Consider the following 15,483-nt stretch of genomic DNA (forward strand, 5'->3'; position numbering starts at 1 on the left):
AAGAAAGGAATTTTGGAGGACAGAATCCAGGAGGATGCCTAAAAATATTCTTTCATGGTTTGGGAAAAGATTGGATTTCTCCCAGTTGACTAAGCAGCCCTGGTTCTAAAGGTGAGAAAGGACCACCTGACAGATGAGCTTGTAGGAGATCCAACGTTTCTGCTATAACAGATCGTCCAGATATGGAATAATTAATATTCCCTTTTGGCTTAGGGAGGCCACTACTTCTGCCATAATCTTGGAGAAGATGCGAGGAGCAGAAGATATTCCGAAAGGAAGACAGTTGAATTAAAAGTAATGAATCTTCTCTTTCAGCTTCACTGCAAACCTCAGCTCTTTTCTGGATAGGGGATGCATTGGAACATGAAAATAGTCGTTCTTGAGGCCCATTGTGGCCATCATAGCCCACTTTTTGATGAGTTTCACGGTGGATTTGACAGTTTCCATTTTGAACCTGCTATAGGTTGAGTGTCTGTTTAGTGGCTTCAGATTTATAATGGTCTGGAATTTGCCGTTCGATTTCCGAACTAGGAACAATGGGGAAAAGTGACCCCTTCCTATTTCCCTGTTGGGAACAATCTCTATTGTTATCTAATAATAATTCCTTAAGCCTTCAGACAGAGAGGACCTCTGAGGCCAGGGGAGTTGGGTTATCATGAATTTTTGTGGGGGGAAGAGAATCCAACTCTATAGCATAACCGTTTTTTTACGATACTGATTATATACGGGTCTGCGATGACTTGCTCCCAGGAATTTATGAAGGATCCGAGTCTTCCCCCAACACGAATGGCATCATTGCTTGGAAGAGGAGGAGGAAGGATCTCCCTTGTTGGGGTTAAAAAAAAATTCCTTCCTTTACCGCCCTTGGCATAGCTCCACCTTCCTGATTTTCCCTTATCTGATCTGGTATCCTGCTGTTGTTTACGAAAAAACTGCCTTCTATTTTTGGATCTGACTTCGAGCAAACCTTTCTTGTGGTCTGTAGCATTCTCTAAGATCTTATCCAGATCAGGGCCGAACACATACTGCCCATGGAACTGTAAGGATATCAATTTGTTTTTAGAGGTCATATCACGGGACCAGGCCTTCAACCACAGGACTCTTCTGATGGTGTTAGAGAGTGCTGCTGTACGGGCAGAAAGTCTTACAGACTCTGCAGAGGCATCTGCCAATAAATTAGTGGCCTTTCTAAACAGGGGAAGGCTGTCCAAGATCTTCTCTCTTGGGGTCTTGTTAATTAGGTGAAGCTCTAATTGCTCCAGCCACACCGATAAGGTAGGAGCTACACATGTCACCGCCTCCCCGGGTTTTAAAAGAGCAGCAGTAGCTTCCCACGTTTTTTTAAGGAGGCTTTCTGCCTTTCTGTCCATAGGGTCCTTTAGCTGCGCAGCCTTGGCCACTGGAGCATCGACTCTGGGAATGGACTCCCAGTCTGTGCAATCTGCCTCATCAAAGGGGTACCGCCTTTTTATACCACGGGGAATAAAGGAGCCCTTTTCAGGTTTATCCCATTCCACTCATATGATCTTCTGTATGTTATCCGGAACTGGGAATACAGATCTCTGCCTCTCCCCCAAACCCCAAAATATTTCCTCCTGAACAGATCTGGGCTTCCTGGGAATCTCCATTCTGAATGTGGCTCTTATGGCTTTGATTAGCTCCTCAATATCCTCAGGATTAAAAAGGAATCTTTTATATTTGTTACCTTCATTGGATTCTTGAGATTTATCCAAGATCTCAGGATCCAATAGTTCAGGATTCACGGAATCGGAATCACTTCCCACATACATAAGATCCCTAGAGGAACACGGTCTATGGTGGTGGGGGAGGGTCCTGGGGTGCCAGGGCAGATTGAACTTCCACTCTAACCATGGACTTAATCTTCTCCAGCAGACTAGATTATTCGGACTTGACAACAGACGCGGTACACTCTTTGCATAAAGGTTTTGACCCTGAGGAAGGTAGTTGTTTAGAACAGACACCACACTTCCTGGGTTTAACCTTGGCAGAAGAGGAAGACTCCTTTACTCCCTGCAACATACAAGGGAGAGAAGGGTCAACCACTACAGGGTAAGTATAATATAAGGAGGTTGCCTGAGACAGGCTACTCACAGAACTCAGGGTAGTGGTGGGCTCAGATCCGGAGCCAGTGGTGGTAGGGGCACTCATGTTTACAGTTACCGTCCACAGAAACGCCAGAGACTGCAGGCAGGGTGAGAACGATGGGCGCCATGTTGGCACCGGCATTGCCCTCCTTTAAACGCTAAGCCCCGCCCCCTCGGTGTCTCACGTCATCACCCGGCGGGTTCCATTCCGCATTAAGCCCTCCTGGACCGCCGCAGGAGGGAGATTTGCTGTGGCCACCGTACAAATAAGGGGCCTGGGCACAGACCACACAGGAGGAGGGAAGAGCCGGGCCGCTAAAACCGACCTCCGGTCTGCAGTGCAAGATGATCTGGGTATTAAAATTAGGCTAGCTCCCAGCACCTCTCTGGTCTTCCTTCCTTGACAGGACAGGAAAAAACACTGGCGATGAGGGGTAGGGGTGGGGTTTTTAAACCTATCTGTGTTTTTTCCTGTCTTATCAGAGGAAGTCAGTCTCAGGATGTGCTGTCATGGAGACGACTGGGGAAAGCTGCTTATACACATTCGATAAATATTAGCGGCACCTTCCAGCAATCTAATGTATATGTGGGCATATACTGTATACTGTGTCCTACCTGGTGATAAGCAGTCTCCAGAATTGTCTGGCTGTTGCTCTTCTCCTTGACTACCAAGTAGACATGCCCGCTGGCCGATTGTGCAATTTAATGGGGAGATCTGAGAAGACCACTGTTGGCCGAATGCAAACTCAATTGATAGCCATCATGTGTATAGCTGGGGAATCAGCCGGATTAGGCACTATTACACGAGTCCAGATCACTGCTCCACAAAGCTCTGGAATACACTGAAATACTTCCAGACCACTAAGCTCACGCTCAGAACGTCCACTCCATTATATGCTCAGCAGTGACTAGGGACTAGTCCTCATGTAGTACCACAGTTTATTGTCCCTTATCCAGCTGACAGATCAGCTTTAAGACTTTTGCAAGGATGGCAAAAGAAAATCTGCCTTAAAGGGCATCTGTCAGCAGATCTGTCCCTATGACACTGGCTGACCTGTTACATGTGCGCTTGGCAGCCAAAGGCATCTGTGTTGGTCCCACGTTCATATGTGTCCACATTGCTGAGCAAAAATGATGTTTTATTACATGCAAATGAGTCTCTAGGAGCAATGGGGGCGTGTCTGTTACACCTAGAGTCTTTGCTCTCTCTGCAACTGCCGCATCCTCTGCACTTCGATTAACAGGACCAGGTGTGATGACGTTTACACTGTCTGGCCCTGTCAATCGAAGTGCAGAGGACGCGGCAGTTGCAGAGAGAGCAGAGCCTCTAGGTGTAATGGCAATACCCCCGTTGCTCCTAGAGGCTCATTTACATATATTAAAACATCATAGTTCTCAGCAATGCGGACACGTGTGAACATGGGACCAACACAGATGTCTTCAGCTGCCAAGTACAGATATAACAGCCAGTGTCATAGGTACAAAACTGCTGACAGATACCCTTTCACTCTTATTTATTTTTCTCTTACAAAGCCAAACCTAATGTGATCTACTGGTCACCTGCTGATATATACTGGTTTTCAGTCTGCTGCACTGGTTTTGCCTTTTTCTTCTCACAACAACCGTACAAATTCAGCAAAGCAAACTATTTGCCAAGTTGTCTGGTAATAAATGTAGAAAATACCTAGATTTCAACAGTAAAATGTGAAAACTCCTTTTTACACATAAAATAATATTTGACTAATATTTTTTTTGCCATCTGGAGTGACGTCAAATACTTCAGGTGACTGTATGTGAAATCCAGACGACCTACGGCTTCCTTTCCCTATCCGGCTACATGGTTAATGTAATTCAGCCCACTGTGTAATGAGCGCCTTCTTAACGACTGCTGTAAACTCCACTACCACATGTGTGGCGGAAAATGGACTGAAAATCCAGTTTTGTTTTTCAATTTTCTTTCACATACGGTCAAGGGACTATATCATCAGAAAATTATTAAAATCATTTTTTAGTTTTTTTTTTACTTTCTGAAGTTTTATTTTATGTGACTATACCAATAAAACAATCTTAAAATCTTCCAGTTTTCACACTTTGGATAGGTTATTGATACCAGATCTGTGGAGATCCAACACCTGACACCGCCGTCAATCAGCTGTTTTGTGCATTCGCTGGCACGGAAGCTACAACATGGACTGAGCCAGAAGCAAAAGGCTGTGTCCACTATGTAGTGGTTGTGCCGGGGAGCTGTAGCTCAGTTCATATTCAAATGAGTGGGAGCTGAGCTGCGCTACATCAGCGCTAGAAACTAAATTGTGAACTGAGCTGTCCGCCCTCTGTTTAGGTTCCGGCATTAATGCCTGCCCGAAACAGCGGATCTGTGGGGTTGCGGTGTCAGAGCCTTTATAAAGCAGGGGACACCCTCTGCGTCTGGAGAAAAGAAGGTTTGTACACAAACATAGAAGAGGATTCTTTACGGTAAGAGCAGTGAGACTATGGAACTCTCTGCCTGAGGAGGTGGTGATGGTGAGTACAATAAAGGAATTCAAGAGGGGCCTGGATGTATTTCTGGAGCGTAATAATATTACAGGCTATAGCTACTAGAGAGGGGTCGTTGATCCAGGGAGTTATTCTGATTGCCTGATTGGAGTCGGGAAGGAATTTTTTTCCCCCTCAAAGGGGTTGTTTGGGTTCAGAGCTGAACCCGGACATACCCTTATTTTCACCCAGGCAGCCCCACTGAGGCTAGCATCGGAGCATGGCGCTCCCTTGCCCTGCGCTAGATCGCGCAGGGCAAGGTCTCTTTTGTTTTCAATAACACATTGCCGGACGGAAACCTCCGCCCGGCAGTGTGTTCGGTGACGTCACCGGCTCTGATGGGCGGGCTTTAGCGCTGCCCTAGCCATTTTACTGGCGAGGGCAGCACTAAGTCCCGCCCATCAGTGCCGGTGACATCACCAGGCTTCCTGGCAGCCCCATGGAGAGCCCAGTACGTTACCGGATCTCCAAAAAATGCCTTTGCCCTGCGCGATTTAGCGCAGGGCAAAGGAGAGCATCGGAGCATGAACTGCTCTGATGCTCATGTCAGGGGGGCTGTCGGGGTGAAAATGGAGGTATGTCCTGGTTTAGCTCTGAACCCGGACAACTCCTTTAAGTGGGGAAAATTGGCTTCTACCTCACAGTTTTTTTTTTGCCTTCCTCTGGATCAACTTGCAGGATAACAGGCCGAACTGGATGAACATATGTCTTTTTTCGGCCTTATGTACTATGTTACTCTGCTGCACTGTCCATGTACCATCCAGACGCACATGGTCCTGAAGAAGTGTGCGTCTCCTATTTGTGTGCCCCAGGAAAGTTTTTCAACCATTTTGTCACCTAGACTCTGAATGCTGTGCTCAGCTCTTTCCAACAGTCATGTGAATGCACGACCACTATTCTAGTCAGTCTCCTCCTAGCCACTTATGGCCGAAAGGAATGGGGAACATTAGTCTTCCATTCTGGTTACTGGTAGGAGTCCCTGTGCTCAGACCTCCATTGGATATATACATGGGAAAGGTGATACATGCTTTTAGATTACAGATGGGCAAACTTTTTAAGATTCAGTTCATTTCAGGTTCGCCAAATTTTTCAGAAGATTCGGTTAGTTTCAGATTCACCAAGTTTTTCAAAAAAATTTGGTTGGGACACAAATCCATTCTACTTGAACCAAAGTGGAAGGGGGAGAGAGAGCCTAGTTCGCCACTCTGGGTTTCTCAGGGAGATATATAATATATATATATATATATATATATATATATATATATATATACCTGGGGGGTACTACTCTCTTATTACAGAAAGTCTCTAGTACGCTCTGGGGGTCTCGCTCTGATTTATCTGAAATGAATCCCAAAATGGTAAAATTTATTTGCTCATTCTAATTTCTAACAAGCCCAAATATTTATGCAATTCATTTCAGACAAATAAAGAGACATCTGCAAATGAAAACCACATGTAGTCCAGTTTTCTTTTCAAAAGGATTTAACAAAAACAAAGCTGAGTGTTTAACAGCTACATCATAACCTTCCAGTCATTGCTCAACATACTTATGTAGCAAAACTAGGAAAATAACTAAGCCAGCCTCACACCTGCAACTAGCTTTTTCAGGACAAAAGTCCTCAGAGCAAAGCAGATAAAATCAGCTTTTTTTTTTTTTTTTAAGGGGGGGGGGGGGGGGGCTCTGGGTAGGTACTATTTATATTATAAAGACTAGTTTAGATACGTGACGTCTATTGTAGGTTAGGCAGAGTTCCTGTGGGTTTCTGGGAAAAGTATATGAACATTAGCACAACTTCGATATGCTGGGATCAGATAGGCTTAGGTACGCTAATTTGAACAGCTTTCCAAGAAACTCAGAGGAGCATTGCCTGGCCTACAATACTCCACTGACGTATTACGCATACTAGGTGCTCTCCATAATGAGAAAGTACTCACCAGACAACGCACATATATTGTCGAGAAACCCAGAGTAGCATACTAGTATCTCCCTCCGTCATTCATCCGAAACAAATCACAAAAAAATTTGGGACTGACAGAACCGATTTGCACATCCTCATTTTGGATGCAATACCCTTTTAACGCTATTCACTTTTTGTTTTTGGAAGGCAGACATTCCAGAATTTTTGTCAGCCCTATTAATGGAATTTTACTGTTCACGTCTCGTTACATGAGCTGTAACACAAGATTTGCATCCTTTTATAATAACTACAGTACATAGTGGCAAAATGACTAAACATACAATGAAATAAAAGAATGGAAACATTGGTTTAAAGCTATTAAGCCAACATGTAATTTGTATCTGTTCTTTTACGGCTCTGTTCCACTACTTCCACAGCATCCTAGCGCTTTATGATTACACTCGGGGTGTAGGATCATTGTTAATTTCCTCTTTTACTTATTTCACTTATTTTTCTCCCACTTTCTCTCTCCAGGGGACGTGTGCTCTGAAAATTGTACCTGTGGTGTTGATTTCCCAAAAAATCCTCCACTAATTACTGAGATTTGCACATCTGACCCAAGCCACAATGCCTGGAAATGAGAAGCCGTCTCCCTGTAACAGCTGGGGATCTGCAAACAAGGCCGTTCGTAGTGCTGAACTGGAAAGCCAGGTCAAGACAGCTTTACTACATCTCTACATAAATCCAAATTATATTAATATTAAACCTTATTGCTCCTTAGAATGGGAGTCTTACTTTGCAACGTACATTGGATTTGCAATAAAGTAAAAGCGCTCAGGCATGCAACATCCTGGTCAGTGCATTTTATGCCTCTTTTCCTCTGTAAGGTATTTTACAAGCATTCTCCCCCAAAACTAGTCTAGAAAGAATAAAAGACTAATGTGCAATTAATATCTCTTTTGTGAGTATGTTGTTATAAAACTGGAGCTAAGTGGAGGAGAGTGAGTGGTTCTATTAATGCGCGGGTCGTAAAAGTGAGTTTATTAGGCAATCTCTTACAGAATTCTTAATGGTGGATATACAGGACATTTTATGAAAGTTTCATCTTATGAAGAAAAGAAGGTACTACACACAATGCTACAGAGAGGGTGCAAGAAACGGATTCTATAGACACAGGGGAGAAAAGAAAGGGAAAATAGACAAGAATAAGTGACAATAACAGAGAAAAAAAGTAATAAATACAGGAAAGAACAGGAATGAAGAGGGAAGGAGAAAGGCAGAAAACAATAACAGAAAGACATCCAGAAGCGAGGAAAGAGGGAAGGAAAATTGGGACAGAAGGAGAAAAAAATGCGTTTAAGAGAGTGCCATGGAAAAATAAAGAAAGAGTGGAGAGAGAAAAGTAAAGACAGTGAGAGAGAAAGAATAAAAAAGGGGGGAAAAGTTAGAAAGAGAGAGAAAAAGAGAAAGAAAGAAAAGTGAGAAAGAAAGAAGGAAAGAAAGAAAGGTGAGAAAGAAAGAAAGAAAGGTGAGAAAGAAAGAAAGAAAGAAAGAAAGAAAGAAAGAAAGAAAGAAAGGTGAGAAAGAAAGAAAGGTGAGAAAGAAAGAAAGAAAGGTGAGAAAGAAAGAAAGAAAGGTGAGAAAGAAAGAAAGAAAGAAAGAAAGAAAGGTGAGAAAGAAAGAAAGAAAGAAAGAAAGAAAGAAAAGTGAGAAAGAAAGAAAGAAAGAAAGAAAGAAAGAAAGAAAAGTGAGAAAGAAAGAAAGAAAGAAAGAAAGAAAGAAAGAAAAGTGAGAAAGAAAGAAAGAAAGAAAGAAAGAAAGAAAGAAAGAAAGAAAGAAAAGTAAGAAAGAAAGAAAGAAAGAAAGAAAGAAAGAAAGAAAGAAAAGTGAGAAAGAAAGAAAGAAAGAAAGAAAGAAAGAAAAGTGAGAAAGAAAGAAAGAAAGAAAGAAAGAAAGAAAGAAAGAAAGAAAGAAAGAAAGAAAGAAAGAAAGAAAGAAAAGTGAGAAAGAAAGAAAGAAAGAAAGAAAGAAGAGAGAGAAATAAAGAAAGGATAAACATAAAAGATTAAGAAAAAAGGAAACAAGAAATCACTAAGGAAAATAGAAAGACAGAGAGAAAAAGAAACAGTGAGGTGTAGCGAGAGGATAGCGCGGTCAGTAGACTGCATGCCGGTGTGATCAGAGCAGGGACTCTTCATTACAATACCTGGGTTCCATAAATATATTTATCCAGCATTTTGCCTCCTATCGTTTGTCCTCCAATGTCCCACACTTGAAGAGTAACATTTAAATTTCCTAAAATAAAAAATAAATAAATAAAACTGTCAGTGTAATATTTAAATAATACATAAATAATTACACAACTTTTTCAGAAATTAATCCTCCACGTTCTGACCTTTTTGTATGTTAAAGAGGACCTTTTATGGTTATTTCCTGAACGCATCCGGACCTAATCCATATAGTTCGTGTGCAAGATGCCTTACTTGGGGAATACCCCCCGCTGATGCTGCCACCCTGCCTGATTTTTTAAAATATTGCTCCTGCACCCCGCTGTGCCCCCGTAGTTTTCAAGCTCAGTATGCTAATACTGAGCATCGGTACAGGGAGGAGGAGACGCCAGGGTTTCACAATGGGTGTCTCCTTCTCACTGGCTGTGACGCTCTGCGCTGTGATTGGATTGCGGCACAGCCAGGGAGAAGGAGACGCCCATTGAGAAACCCTGGAGTCTCCTCCTCCCTGTACCAATGCTCAGTATAAACATACTGAGTGGGAAAACTGCACGGGGGCACAGCGGGGCGTAGGAGCGATATTTGAAAAAAAAAACAGACAGGGTGGTAGCATCAGCGGGAGGTATCCCCCAAGTAAAGGTATTTATCGCAATTAATACAAAACCATGAAAGGTCCTCTTTAAAAGGGGTTGTCCAGCAGATTAAAATGTTTGAAAATAGGCTCAGATCGGTAAAAAAAATTATAACAAAAGAAGTCCCCGTACAGATCCCCAGCCATTCCCTTTCCAGTGCTTCTTGGTCCCCACTGGTCTCTGCTTCCTGTTCCCTTGACACACAGGAAATAACTGCTCAGCCAATCACCGCTTGACCAGTCAGTATGTGTACATCGAATGTAAGCAGCGGGGGGACAGAGCAGCATCTCACCGGAAGTGGTGGTGGATGTGTAAGGGAAGTGTGACTTATTTTGATTATTTCACACAATTCCAAGCTTTTTTTTTTTTTTTTTATTAAGTTAATTTCAGACAACCCCTTTAGGCCTTAAATAAGGACATGTCACTGCAGTACAACATATTTTAGGATTTACAATGCTATTAGTAAATATTTGCCCCCTTCCAGATGACCTGCATTTATGTCAAGTTGAATGGTCTCCCACCTGCACCAAAATGTAACATTAAAGAAAATGGGTCACCAAAATGTTATCTGCCAGTTAAAACCAGATAGCAGCACATCTCCTTTTTATCTCTTTATTTTCTGATTGCCGAGTTCTTATTCTATTTCCTGAACATTATTATGGGGGCGGCCATCTTGCCTGGGCTATTCTTAACAGCATTTACAAAGCATTAAAAAAATTGCTTTACTGTAGCCCCAAGGTCCATAGATACAATGGTCAGGAGAGGACCTCGTTGACTTCTATGAGAGAGTTTTCTAGGCCTGCTGTGTGATCTGTGCAGAAGTCATTGTACAAGGAAAGAATAGATAAGCTCTGACAATCATCTATCGTGAATGGTGGATCCTGTCTTATCTGTCATATCACCTCTGTGTGTACAGATTAGCAGATATCTACAGTAAAGTATTAGGGTTAGTAGCCAGTACAAAAACTGCAGGTTTTTATGGTTTTTGTTTAAATATAGATATTGAAATGGAAAATTTAAAATAATATAATCAAAAATTCTTTAGAACTATGTTAAACATAAAAGCATGTAGGTCATTTTCTAGCTGCACACGCCTTTATTGTTTTTTTCCCCCCAAAAAAATGTCAAATTTGTTTATTGCAAAAAACACAGCAGCTAGATATTATATGATAGCCCATAGGACATAATAAAACTCCCTACAAACACTGCTTCCCATAGACTTTTCTGGGGAAGTAAAACGTTATGTGACTAAAACCATCATCCCCAAAAAAATGCTTGAGAAAAAAAAAATATGAATTTCATAACCTTTTCACAAGCCAAAAAAAAACATACTAAAAATGCTCCCCCAAAAAAATAAAAATAGGTGCGGAAGCGAAGGATGGATGGTTTTATACAGGTTTTGTGGTGGTTTTGCTGACTTTTGCTGGACTTTTTTCTTTGGTGGAGGGAGGGGAAGAAGGGGATAGCTGTCTATGAGCATTATTGGGAATTATGAAACACACCACAAACTTTTTTTTTTTTTTTCCCCACTATTTTTGGGTCTATTTATTTATTTTATTATTATTTTTTTATTCAGCATGCTCTGGCTATACCATGATGTAAAAAAGATTTCCAAAAAATGTGTGAAGAAAGCCTAAGGCCCCTTTCACACGGGCGAGTATTCCGGGCGGATGCGATGCGTGAGTTGAACGCATTGCACCCGCACTGAATACCGACCCATTCATTTCTATGGGGCTGTTCACATGAGCGGTGATTTTCACGCATCACTTGTGCGTTGCGTGAAAATTGCAGCATGTTCTATATTCTGCGTTTTTCACGTAACGCAGGCCCTATAGAAGTGAATAGGGTTACATGAAAAGTGCGGATGCGGTGCGATTTTCACACACGGTTGCTAGGAGACGATCGGGACCAGATTATTATTATTTTCCATTATAACATGGTTATAAGGGAAAATAATAGCACTCTGAATGCAGAATGCTTAGTACAATAGGGCTGGAGGGGGTTAAAAAAAATAAAACAATAATTTAACTCACCTTAGTCCAGTTGATCGCGCAGCCCGGCTTCTCGTCTGTCTCCTTTGCTAAACAGGACCTGTGGTGACGTCACTCCTGTCATCACATGATCCATCACAAGATCTTTTACCATGGTGATGGATCATGTGATGACCGAAGTGACGTCACCACAGGTCCTGTTCCTGCAATGAATGCTCACCACAGGTCCTGTTCCTGCAATGAATGCTCACCACAGGTCCTGTTCCTGCAATGAATGCTCACCACAAGTCCTGTTCAGCAAAGGAGACAGACGAGAAGCCGGGCTGCGCGATCAACTGGACTAAGGTGAGTTAAATTATTGTTTTATTTTTTTTTAACCCCCTCCAGCGCTGTTTTACTATGCATTCTGTATTCAGAATGCTATTATTTTCCCTTATAACCATGTTATAAGGGAAAATAAGACAGACAATCTACAGAACACCGATGCCAAGCCCGAACTTCTGTGTAGAAGTTCGGGTTTGGGTACCAAACACGCACGATTTTTCTCACGCGACGCACCCGCATATTTTCCCACAACGCCCGTCTGAAAGAGGCCTAAATGAATGAGAAAAAAAATAAAAATCAGAACTCATTTTAAATTATTGCTTTTATTTTGACCTAGGCTACACAGTAACTAGTAATTTCTACAAAAATGCAGTAATTGCATTAAAATCTTACACTGTGGATTCTCCAGTTTTCCAATCTTGATGACCTATCCTGAGGAGAAGTCATGAATATTGGTTTGGCAGGGGTCTGACTCCTGGAACCACCACCGACGAGCTGTTTGAAGGGCCACATTGCTGGTTTGAGTGCGGCTTCCTCTTCAGTGCCTACCTCCTGCACGCAGTCGACATTGTTATGGTGGTCTAAAGTAATTACATCTTCTCCATCCCATCCAAGTGAGCGGTAGAAGAAGCTGTAATAACATTGCGCCGCCTCTACAATGCCAGCAGCGGCGTGCAGGTAAGTATAAAGTGCCAGTCCTGTTGGGACCTCAAGTGCTGAATGCCTGCAGTCCTTGTGTAAAAAGGAAGTAAAGATGAGAGCCCTAACAATTCATGATCTCATAGCGCTCTCTGGATGACCAATGCCATCGGTTATCAATTATCAGAAAAACACAAAAAACGGAAGAAATTTTATACATTTTTTGGACCGAAAATCAAATCGGATCTGCGTGCACGAGACCTTAATCAAGAGTGATCATTGTGCACAAAAGTGATCTGTGCCTACACCTAAATATGTATCATATGCACATGGTGATGTAAATACCCAACGCTTGCATAAAAACCGAAATACAGCGTGGAATTAGACTGCTGCAGTCAATCTATTCCAGCTGCCTAGCAAAAAATAGCCTTCTGGATGGCCCATCGGAGAAAGTAGACTGAAGTTGTGATTGTGGACAGGGTACATTTGATTATTTGTATAAAGCCACCCTGAAATTCAGTCAGTAAACTCGTAAAATTATGCTAGGTTCTTTGGTTAACCTAAAATTTAAGTGCTGCATGGCCAAAATGTAAGTGAAAACACGCGCCTGCCCACTTCTAGCACGAAGGGCTTAAAATATCTCCTGCACAGTGGAGACCTTTCTGCTGGCCGGTGCCCACAAACTTCCTGGAGGTATTTTGTCTGTGAAGAGAACAAATCTCTTTCTGCAGCCCCTGATTCAGCGGTGCACCGTATGAAGCCATAAAATGTGCACAGTGACTGCCTCTAGACTACACAGCCCGGCGGGTTACAGGCATTCCAGCATAGGACGGTATTTGCACTGTAATCTTCTCCAAAAATATTTCTGAGAGTCGCTGCACAATTAACGCCTTCAGCGTCGGCGACATCTCTTCTGCAAAGCCTTGTAGGACCCTCCTGTGCTCCTGGTATGCCCAGCTCTTGGGTGGTGGATTCAGAAAATGACCGTCTATTTCTGAGTTTGCCTAAAAGTTGTATAAAATATCAACTGTACAGAAAAAAATTACATTTCCAAAAATGATATCAATTACTATAGGTGTGTCACATTCATTACCCATAACCCTAAGGGGGAAAAAAAAAATCTAAAAATGACAAAAAAAAAAAAAAAAAAAAAAAAAAAAAAGCAACTATCATTTTGACGGGATGCTCTAGTCTCATCAAATCCTCCCAAACTGCAGTGGAGCAAAACTGATAACAGTGATAACATAATAACACAGGTGTAATATTAATCACAAAGTTTTTTATTTCAGGTTAATATGATTACATTTTACAATTTGAAATCGTACATCATTTTTTTTCTCACTCTTAGGCCTCATGCACACGAGCGTATGTATTTTGCGGTTCGCAAAAAATACGGATGACGTCCGTGTGCATTCCGTATTTTGCGGAACGGAACAGCCGGACCCTAATAGAACAGTCCTATCCTTGTCCGTAATGTGAACAATAATAGGACATGTTCTATTTTTTGCAGAACGGAGATACGGACATACGGAAACGGAATGCACACGGAGTAACTTCCATTTTTTTTGCAGACCCATTGAAATGAATGGTTCCGTATACGCAAAAAAAAAAAAAAACGGAACGGACACAGAAAGAAAATAAGTTTGTGTGCATGAGCCCTTAGGGGGACATTTACTTATGTGAGTTACATATTTACAGCAAATTCTGCGACTTTTTCTCCTTCACGGAGTAGCGAGAAAGGGACGTGGTAAAGGCTAGGTCTGCCGCATTTATCTTTACTCACGCCAGTTTTCTGTTGTGAATAAAAAAGGAGAAATCAATGCCATCGATTTCAGACTGTCGAGCGGCGAGCAGGAGGATGCGACAAATCTATGAGGCGTGCGTCTCTACATTCCTTTGTCACATACTCTGGCGGCGCAGGGGGAATCAAGACCGGACGAAAAAAAAAAAAAAAGCCCAGTCTTGATAAATATCCCCCTTAATTTTTTACTAAAAATAAAAATACAATATTAGGGCTCATTCACACGAACATAAGGGCTCCGTGCCCGTGCTGCGGACCGCAGGGCAGCCGCATGCGGATCGCAGACCCATTCACTTAAATGGGGTCCGCGATCAGTCCGTTCCGCAAAAAGATAGAACAAGTTCTATCTTTTTGCGGAACAGAAGTACTGAGCAGAACACTACTGTAGTGTTCCGTTCCGTGCTTCCGTTCCGCATCTCCCGATTTGCGGACCCATTCAAGTTAATGGGTCTGCATCCGTGATGCGGAATGCACACGAAACGGTGCCTGTGCATTGCGGATCCGCATATGCAGTCCGCAATACGGCAACGGGACACCTACGGTCATGTGAATAAGGCCTTAGAGTACTGTGTACAGTTCTGGGCTCCTGTGAACAAGGCAGACATAGCAGAGCTGGAGAGGGTCCAGAGGAGGGCAACTAAAGTAATAACTGGAATGGGGCAACTACAGTACCCTGAAAGATTATCAAAATTAGGGTTATTCACTTTAGAAAAAAGACGACTGAGGGGAGATCTAATTACTATGTATAAATATATCAGGGGTCAGTACAGAGATCTCTCCCATCATCTGTTTATCCCCAGGACTGTGACTGTGACGAGGGGACATCCTCTGCGTCTGGAGGAAAGAAGGTTTGTACACAAACATAGAAGAGGATTCTTTACGGTAAGAGCAGTGAGACTATGGAACTCTCTGCCGGAGGAGGTGGTGATGGTGAGTACAATAAAGGAATTCAAGAGGGGCCTGGACGTATTTCTGGAGCGTAATAATATTACAGGCTATAGCTACTAGAGAGGGGTCGCTGATTAAGGGCATTAGGCCTCATGCACACGACCGTTGTTTCATTCCGTGTCCGTTGTTCAGTTTTTCGTGATTTTCTGTTGACTCATTGACTTTCAATGGGTCAGTTGAAAACTCGGCTAATGCACCGTTTGTCATCAGCGTCCGTGATCCGTGGTTTCAGTCCGTCCAAAAAATATAACCTGTCCTATTTTTTTCACAGAAAATGGTTCATGGACCCATTCAAGTCAATGGGTCCGTGAAAAAAGGCGGAGGCACACGAGATTGTCATCCGCGTCCGTTTTTTTCCTATCATTTGCATGGCAAACTTGAC

General features: G+C 42.5%; 1 protein-coding gene across 3 annotated transcripts in view; it reads right to left on the reverse strand.

Annotated features, from left to right (window-relative positions):
• RAB28 (RAB28, member RAS oncogene family) overlaps window positions 1-15,483 on the reverse strand; it is a 152,691-nt gene that overhangs the window by 98,945 nt on the left and 38,263 nt on the right. For all 3 annotated transcript variants that reach the window (XM_044296454.1, XM_044296444.1, XM_044296465.1), the window contains exon 3: window positions 8,745-8,833. In XM_044296454.1, the coding sequence (XP_044152389.1) occupies window positions 8,745-8,833 (89 nt within the window). The remainder of the gene's footprint in view (window positions 1-8,744; window positions 8,834-15,483) is intronic.

The sequence above is a fragment of the Bufo gargarizans genome, chromosome 1 (assembly GCF_014858855.1).
Source record: "Bufo gargarizans isolate SCDJY-AF-19 chromosome 1, ASM1485885v1, whole genome shotgun sequence".
NCBI lineage: Eukaryota > Metazoa > Chordata > Amphibia > Anura > Bufonidae > Bufo > Bufo gargarizans.